Below are 9407 nucleotides of genomic sequence, written 5' to 3' on the forward strand. Positions count from 1 at the left end.
ACAAATGGTTGGCGTGCACTCTACTGGATGCACAACAAACATCCGGATGATAATTAGACTTTACTCATATTTTTGCAAGCATGTCTGGAGTTTATGCACCCATTGTCATTAGAGGGGGAGGCACATAGACAATCTTTCACAACCCCCCCCCCCCCCAACACACACACACACACACACACACACACACACACACACACACATTAACTGAGATCAGGCAACCTTGGAGTACCTTGGTGCATTGCTGTAGGAGGTACAGTGCTATACTCTTGAATAAGTGAGCAAGATAGCTGCATAAGGGAAAACCATACCAGCAACCATATGGGCTGGCAGCTTATGACTGACCCAAAGTTAAATTTTTACTTTTGGTGCATGAGATAAGAGTTACCCCAAACAGCAATATTCATTCATGTAGAGGATATAATCTTGTGAAAACAGATGGATCTTTTTAAACTCCTGTGTTTTACACAGTTGTTGACAGCTTTTCCACCTTAGTTCATAATGAACATTAAATATTCCCATAATATCATAATTTGTTTTCAGCTTTGAAGCACTTATATTTGCTCATTCTGTGAAATTAGTGTTGTTTTATTAATTATGAGTTGATTATGCAACATTTTGTGATTGCTTCTTGATTCCAGCCTTGTGTTAGGCAGGAAAAGAAATCCAATGCATGTTCAGTGTGAAATCAAAGTAATGTTATTCGCAAGTTTTTAGAAGTATAAGTGTAGTGCACAAATTATAATGTAACAACAAAAATAATCAATTTTTGAAAATATAATGTTATTGTATGGATAAAAAAATTTACTCACCAAGCAGTGGAAGGAGGACACGTGTATAAAAGGTATTAAAGTTTGCAAGCTTTTGTAGCCAACTGTCCATTCTTCGGGCAGAAGGTTTGAAGGGGTAGGAAGAAGGGTGAAGGAAAAAGGACTGAAGTTTAGGAAAAGGAGCAGAGTGTGGAAAAGTCGCTCAGAACCCCAGCTGAGAGGAGACTTACCAGACGGATGATAAGAAAGACTGATTTTTAGGGTCTGGACCAGATGACATTTGAGAACTTGAGAGCTTAAAGATGGAACATAGGGTAATCCGCAAGACAGAGATTACTGCCAAGACATTATGCACAACTCAATAAGAGCAGAAAGCTAAGTGCATTGTTTGTTCTAGAGATGGGAGGGGGACAGCAAGAAAAGACAGGTCAGAAAATGAATGATGTAGAAAACTAAAAGTAATTGAAAAAAGGAGTAGTTACTGTGAGGAAATGCTGAGACAGAAGAAATTAACATAAATTAAGGCCAGGTGGTTGGCAAGAACCAAGAATGTGCTGTTGTGCCAGTTTCCACCTGCAGAGTTCTAGGAAATTGGAGTCTGAGCAAAGAATTCAGATGGCACTTGTGGGGAAACAGGCACTGATGTCACAACTGTCATGCTGTAGAGCATGCCCTGCAACAGGATATTGTGTGTTGCCCATATACACCCTATGCCTATACCTATTCATCCTAACTCATATCTTAGTGGTGGTCGTGCTGTTGTGAAAGGCATACATAACTGCTGGTATATGATGTGTCATTTCATAGGTGACTCTCACCAGTTGCAGGGCTGATATAGGTGGTGTTAGGAGTGTGCTAGGGCAAATCTTATACTGGAGACAGTCATAGTGTAGGAGCCATAGTGTAGGGAGATGTGTGGAGAAGGGGCATAGGGTCTGACAAGAATATTGCAGAGATTGGGTGGGTGACGAATAGCTATTCTAGGCTTGGTGGGCAAAATGACAGACAGAATGGGCCTCCTAACCGGGAACAATTTTAAGCAGTCATAGCTTTGTCGGAGTAGCTGATTAATACTTTCAAAACCAGCATAATACTAAGTGGCAAATGGTGTACTCCTGTGTTGTTATTTCAGAGGGATCAGCAATACCAGGATTGAATGTGATGGCCCACTTTTGCACTAGGCTGTTGCGGTCGTTATGTCCAGTGAAGGCTGAGGTGAGAATGGTGGTGACCTGCAGTCCCTCCCTAAAACCTCAGGCCCCTCGCAAGGACTAACACTCATTCCAAACCGTGCATCCTCAGATCTACAAACTCAATCATCCTGGGCATCCCATAGTTGCTCGCTTCAAAGCACCTACCAATTGGATATCTGCCTCAGTTGATTTACACCTGCAACTCATATTACAAAGACTTCCCTCCTACATTAAAGACACCAACCATTTCATAGACATTCTGAAATCTGTGTCTGTCCCACTTGCTTGTCACCATTGATACCACCTCCCTCCGTACCAACATCCCCCAAGTACATGGTCGGTCTGCTGCTAACATTTACTCAGTCAGCATCTAGCTGATTCTAAACCTATGAAATCCTTCATGCTGACCTTAATAAACTTTATACATACAAAGACCTACTTTATCTTTGAGGGGCAGACATACAAACAAATCAGAGGCACAGCTGTGGGAATCAATATGGTTCTTTCGTGTGCCAACTTTTTCATGGGCTGCTTGGACAGGACTTTCCTAGGATCCATAAGCCTTCAGCATCTGATTTGGTTTAGATACATTGATGACCTTGTAAGGGTCCATGATCCCACGAACATAGATGCTAGTATCCGATGCCCGGGTCGATAGTTGACAGGAGTCGATTCTCGAGCACTGCAGAAGGCAGTGAGATGAGTGTCGAGTGAGGAATAGTACTGGGGAGTGTCGAGTGAGCAGTGTTGTTGGAGAGACGGGCAAGAATGGTGGTCGAGTGACTTGTAAACGGTAAAATTCATAGGAGTATGATGAGTGAGCACGTCCCCCTGATCGTCGTGGGGTTGACCCTTACTAATACTGATTCGCGAGTGATATGAAACAAAAAGTGACAAGTGCCGAATTACGTGTTTCACGTCAACCACTTCAGCCGGCAACAACCATGGATTGCAGTGAGGATTGTTGTGGATGTTAACCATCAGCATTGCGTGTGACGAAGCACTGAAAATCAGCCATCAATAAAAAGATATAACCGTAATTAGACGTGTAAGGCGAAGGTAGCAACTGCCTCAGAATTTGTGTGTTAGTAGGAAATATATATCAGTTTGTACATCGCAACCTTTATGGTTCTTAATAATAGACAAACTTTCAATCATTCCACTATTCACTCTCAGAACAGCCACACTCGGTTGAAATACCCCCGAAGCCACAGCAGAAAACTGATAGCCTTTCATCCATTAAGCACACAGTCATGTAATCATAATAATTAACTATTTGGCGGCTTCGGTAAATTACACAAAATCCAGTAAAGGAATTTAAACGGGGGTGTTTCAATCTCTTTGCCATTTGGGCTTATGTTGAGGCTGACCTATTAAAATTCTTGAAATCTCTAAATGCATTCTCCCAATTAAATTTCACATGATCCTATTCTGAATCCCACACCATTTTTCTTGATGCTGATTTCATTCTCAGCAAACGTCAGCTACACAGTTATGTTTACATTAGACCTACTAACAAACAAGAGTATTTACATTTTGACAGTTAGCAACCTTCCCATGTCGAACATTCTCTCCCATACAGTCTTGGAATTTGCAGCAAACATGTTCAGACGCAGATTCTTTACAGTGATGCACCACCATCCTCACTTCAGCCTTCATTGTATTTAATTACTCTACCAGCCTAGTTCAAAAGCAGTTTTCCTGAGCTATCACATCCCATCCTGGTACTGCTGATTCCTCCGAAAAACAACTCAAGAGTACACCACTTGTCACTCAATATTATTGAATGTATTAAACAGCAATTCGACAAGGATATGACTTCCTAAAATCATGCCCTGAAAAGAGATCCATTCTGGCTCATATTTTACCCACCACACATAGAATAGCTTTTTGTCGCCCTCCCAATTTGTGCAGTATCCTTGTCAGATCTTACGCTCCTGCTGCACACCTCTCCCTATCCTATGGTTCCTACTCCTGTGACTATCTCTGCTGTAAGACTTGCCCTAGAATGCTCCTGCCACCACTTACACCAGCCCTGTAACCGGCAAACCGTATACTCTGAAAGGGACAGCCACATGTCAAATGACACATGTTGTATACCCACTGTTATGTAAACGCTGTTCGACCTTTTATATCGACATGACTACAATCAAATTATCACTTAAGATATATGGTCATAGGCATGTATACTGGCAACATATACTATCCTGTTGCAGAGAATGCTTTGCAACATGACAGTCATGCCTGTTTCACATACGTTCCATCTGGTTCCTTTCCCCAGACACCAGTTTGTACCAACTGTGCAGTTGGATACTGGCACTACAATGTGTCCTTGGCTCTCACCACCCACCTGGCCTTAATTTATATAAATTTCTTCCATCTCAGCATTTCCTCAAAGTAACTATTCCTTTCTTCACTCCCTTTTCGTTTTCTACATCATTCACTTTCTGGCCGTCTAGTTTTCACTGCTCCCCTCCTATCTCTATCACGTTCAATGCACTTAACTTTCTGCTCTTATTAAGTTGTGCATGATGTTTTAGAAGTAATCTCTGTCTTGTGTATTGCTTTATCTTCCACCTTTAAGCTCTCCAGTTTTCAAATCTTGTCTGGTGAAGTCCCCAACAATTAGTCTTTCCTCCTCTTCCTGTCTGATAAGTCCCCTGTGTGAGGGGAGACTGACCAGATCTTTTCCTAAACCTCACTAGTCCTTTTCCTTCACCCTTCTTCCTCCCCCCTTCAACTATTCAGCCAGAAGAAGGAGCCACTGGTCCCAAAAGCTTGCAATCTTTAATACTTTTTATATATGTGTTCTCTTGCTGTCACTTGGTAAGTAGATTTTTTATCTATCCAATTATATTAAATTATAATGCAAAATATTTTAAAAATTCACTCTTAATATGAACTTATCATAATTTAACTATGTCGATGAAATTTTATTAGGATATCAGCCAAGAGGCATCATTATCTTGAAGCAGTGTTTCAAAGAATGAGATTTTCACTCTGCAGCGGAGTGTGCGCTGATATGAAACTTCCTGGCAGATTAAAACTGTGTGCCAGACTGAGACTCAAACTCGGGACCTTTGCTTTTCGCAGGCAAGTGCTCAACCAACTGCGCTACCCAAGCACGACTCACGCCCCATCCTCACAGCTTTACTTCTGCCAGTACCTCGTCTCCTACCTTCCAAACTTAACAGAAGCTCACCTGCGAACCTTGCAGAACTAGCACTCCTGAAAGAATGGATATTGCAGAGACATGTCTTAGCCACAACCTGGGGGATGTTTCCAGAATGAGATTTTCACTCTGCAGTGGAGTGTGTGCTGATATGAAACTTCTTGGCAGATTAAAACTGTGTGCCAGACTGAGACTCGAACTCGGGACCTTTGCTTTTCGCAGGCAAGTGCTCTACCAACTGAGCTACCCAGGCACGACTCACGCCCCGTCCTCACAGCTTTACTTCTGCCAGTACCTCGTCTCCTACCTTCCAAACTTAACAGAAGCTCTCCTGCGAACCTTGCAGAACTAGCACTCCTGAAAGAAAGGATATTGCAGAGACATGTCTTAGCCACAGCCTGGGGGATGTTTCCAGAATGAGATTTTCACCCTGCAGTGGAGTGTGCGCTGATATGAAACTTCCTGGCAGATTAATACTGTGTGCCGGACTGAGACTCGAACTCGGGACCTTTGCCTTTCGCGGGTTCTGCAAGGTTCGCAGGAGAGCTTCTGTTAAGTTTGGAAGGTAGGTGACGAGGTACTGGCAGAAGTAAAGCTGTGAGGACGGGGTGTGAGTCATGCTTGGGTAGCTCAGTTGGTTGAGCACTTGCCCGCGAAAGGCAAAGGTCCCGAGTTCGAATCTCGGTCCGGCACACAGTTTTAATCTGCCAGGAAGTTTCATATCAGTGCACACTCTGCTGCAGAGTGGAAATCTCATTCTGGAAGTATCCCCCAGGCTGTGGCTAAGCCATGTCTCTGCAATATCCTTTCCTTCAGGAGTGCTAGTTCTGCAAGGTTCGCAGGAGAGCTTCTGTTAAGTTTGGAAGGTAGGAGACGAGGTACTGGCAGAAGTAAAGCTGTGAGGATGGGGCGTGAGTCGTGCTTGGGTAGCTCAGTTGGTAGAGCACTTGCCCGTGAAAGGCAAAGGCCCCGAGTTGAGTCTCGGTCCAGCACACAGTTTTAATCTGCCAGGAAGTTTCAGTGTTTCAATGGTTTGTTGCTTGCCGTCTTTTGATCTGAAGAATGAGAGCAGGAAACTCATAAGAAAATGCTGCCACTTGGCTGATAGGACAAGAAGATTTCAGCACTGAAATTCAACTAAGAAAGCCCACTTTCCCGAACTTGATTATAAGCAATATTTTTAGTTAGTCCTCCAGAACTAAGAATAAATAAATTCTTTGGTGAATCCATCCTTCAACCTTCATTATAAAGTTCTCATTTGAAGGATTATGAATATCTCAGATCCACTCTGCATTGTTAATACTCACACTGCTATGACACCATTGATTTTTTTATGTGTAACTTTTTCCCCACCCACTAGAGATGTCTTACCATCACAGTACTCTCTCTGTCTGTCTAATCAGTCAAGAACAACGTGTGTGCCAAGTTTGTTAGAAATTGCTCCAGGCATTCCATAGTTTCTATCCCAACAGTGCTTGTTCACAGATTCTATGTAAGATATGTATTAAGTTTGGGTGAAACTGCTCCAGTCATTGCAGTGGCAAACACGAGTAGCTATAATGTAAAACTTTTTATCATTAAATGTATGCAAGAAATGTAACTAATTATCTAGTGCCATTTTTGTTGTTATTGGGTGGAACAGTTTTTAAAACTGTTTTGGTAGTTTAAGTTATTGTCTGATTGTTTCATGAGAACAGACAAATCTTGGAAAACGTATACTGCATCTGTTCTAAGAGTTATTTCTGTATCTCTCTGGATGTGACATTCATTGCCTTTTTGGAAAACACAGGATTTTTGATTATTAACATTAATTTAATGTTCTTTCTTTTTCACCAACAGATTCGGAAGGCACTGAAATGTATGTTAGATCACCCCTCTCCAATTAACACAATATTCAAATTCAACAAACCTCGGTGTTATGTACGAGATGAGACCAATAATGGATGGGTACTTGTTAAAAAATAATGTGTATAATTTTTGTTATTGATGATATTTATTTTTATTGTTTTTATTATAATAAATATTGTTAATTGAACTGCATGTTTTCTTTATTATTTTGAGTCTCTTTTCTTCACCAACAGACATTTTCCTCCAGACACTCATGAAAAGAAGAAAAAAACCCAGAAATGAGGGTGGATAGTATTAGAGCATCTACCAAAACTTTCCTGTTTGGAAACTTGTAGCTCTACATAGTGATTTGAAACAATAGGAAAGTTTAATCAATTAGAACACATTTATTATCAAGATAATGGAATGAATACTTACAAAAGTTAGCTTATTTCAGTTTCAAGTGACTTTTGACTACTGCATAACAATGTGAGAAGATTAATACATACCTATTTAAAAATTGGGTGCATATATATCTTGAATGCGAAAACAATATAAGGAACACTAATCATATTTGTTCAGACAGAGTATTCTTGAGTTTCAAGAATGCAGATAAACTTTTATTTCAGTCAGTTGTAGTCGGAGATACTGGAGTTACTTGCAATGGCCTGTCCGGCATCCCATGGTATATGAAAATTTTATGAGCATACCAAATACATACAATAATAACACATCTGCCAGTTGGAACCTGGAATTTATCACTCTCATGTGGACCCAATTTGCCCCACTGGTTCTTATTTCTGTTTGACCCTGAGTGGAATGCTACTGTCTCTGTCTATATCCATCACTTGTCGTATCCTAGTAGATCTGACTCCTCGCTGGCTTGTCAAACAAGATGGCTCACCTTTTCAGATCTTTTAAAAATTTATAAGTCATTCTATGAGGGTTGTTCAGTAAGTAATGCCCCACATTTTTTAAAAATGCCATTAGTATACATGGACCAACATCCTGGTTGGTGCTTTACATTTGATGTTTGTTCTGTGCATCAGTGAAGTTTTGAACTGTTCTGGCAGATGGCAGACCCATAGTACAGCGTCAAAATGGCATATTACTCATGTTACAAGCAGCGTCCTGTATTGAATTCTTGTGTGCAGAAAACAAGACTGTGCTGAACATCCATAAATGTTTGTGTGCAGTGTATGGTGATGCTGCAGTTGATACGAGTACAGTTGGGTGATGGGTAAAGAATGTTACAGTCTCAGGAAATGCAGAAACAGAGCTCCATGATCAGCCACACTCACAGCCAGTGCTCCAGACATGCTGAATCATGCAGATTCCATTATTCATGCCAACCAATGTGTCACAACTCGATATTTGGCTCTACAGTTGTCGGTCAACATTGGAAGTGCGTCTGCAATGGTCGAGACTCTTGGATATTCAAAGAGGTGTTGACAATGGGTTCCACGAATGCACACAGCAAACCACAAGATTCAAAGAAAGGCTATTTCATCTGAGGACATGGACTAGACATGTTGATGTGTATTTTCACCAAATTATGACTCTTTACAATAAATATATTCTGAGAAAAAAAAGGGGGGAGGGGGGCATTACTTATTGAACAACCCTCATACATATGTTATCTTAGGATGGTTTGTTTCTTTATTGTCTACTGTTGCTTCTGGTGCAACTTTCATTATGTTCCTTGATTAGAATTTTTTCTCAATTTTTAGTTTTTTGTTGTTAGTAACTTTTGAATTACAAACTTTTGTTTGTTTATGCATAAGCTACTTTACTGAGTTCAGCAAGTTGTGTACTTACATATCACAATCACATATCTGTCTCATTCTGTTACTGAGCTGTGATTGTGACTTGAAGCCTTACTTGTCTCACCTCTTCACTAACGCCCAATGACATTAGTGTGCCAACACTCAGAAGCTACATCAAAACAAGTGATCAGTCTATTAGAAGAACATTATTGACATAGGTCTACATGACTTGCAATACGTAAATTGTAATAAAAACAAAGGGAGCATATTTTTCTGATATCTATAACATGGTTAGAATCTGTAATGGAACAATTTTAAAAGCACAATCTGAGCTACATTAGGGCCACATTTAGAAGCTGTTACATCTAGTTCTGAGTGGAATACACAAAGTGTAAGGCTGGTTAGCTAACTTTCCAGCTACTTTCTATAATTCTGAATGGACTTACTAGGAGATATTTACACTAGTCTAAGATAAAGATAGCACCATGGCTAGTGTTCAGTTAACTAGATAAAAAATCTGTAGCATCATATTTTAGTGAGAAACTTGAAACTCTCAGCACAGTTCAGGAGCATGTAGGGGAATTATGGCAAAAGTTGACCATGCACTGGATAGTTGTACACCCAATAGAACAGTTCATAATGGGAGGGAACCTCCATGGTATACAGTCACTGCAAAAAAACT

The 9407-nt window shown here is 40.6% G+C and overlaps 1 protein-coding gene across 4 annotated transcripts in view; it reads left to right on the forward strand.

Annotated features, from left to right (window-relative positions):
• LOC126236408 (protein N-terminal asparagine amidohydrolase-like) overlaps positions 1-7167 on the forward strand; it is a 134338-nt gene extending 127171 nt beyond the window's left edge. For all 4 annotated transcript variants that reach the window (XM_049945702.1, XM_049945703.1, XM_049945704.1 and 1 more), the window contains one exon: positions 6972-7167. In XM_049945702.1, coding sequence (XP_049801659.1) covers positions 6972-7097 — 126 coding nt within the window. In that variant the 3' untranslated portion in view covers positions 7098-7167. The remainder of the gene's footprint in view (positions 1-6971) is intronic.
• The last annotated feature ends 2240 nt before the right edge of the window (positions 7168-9407 follow it).

Source organism: Schistocerca nitens, chromosome 2 (genome assembly GCF_023898315.1).
Source record: "Schistocerca nitens isolate TAMUIC-IGC-003100 chromosome 2, iqSchNite1.1, whole genome shotgun sequence".
NCBI lineage: Eukaryota > Metazoa > Arthropoda > Insecta > Orthoptera > Acrididae > Schistocerca > Schistocerca nitens.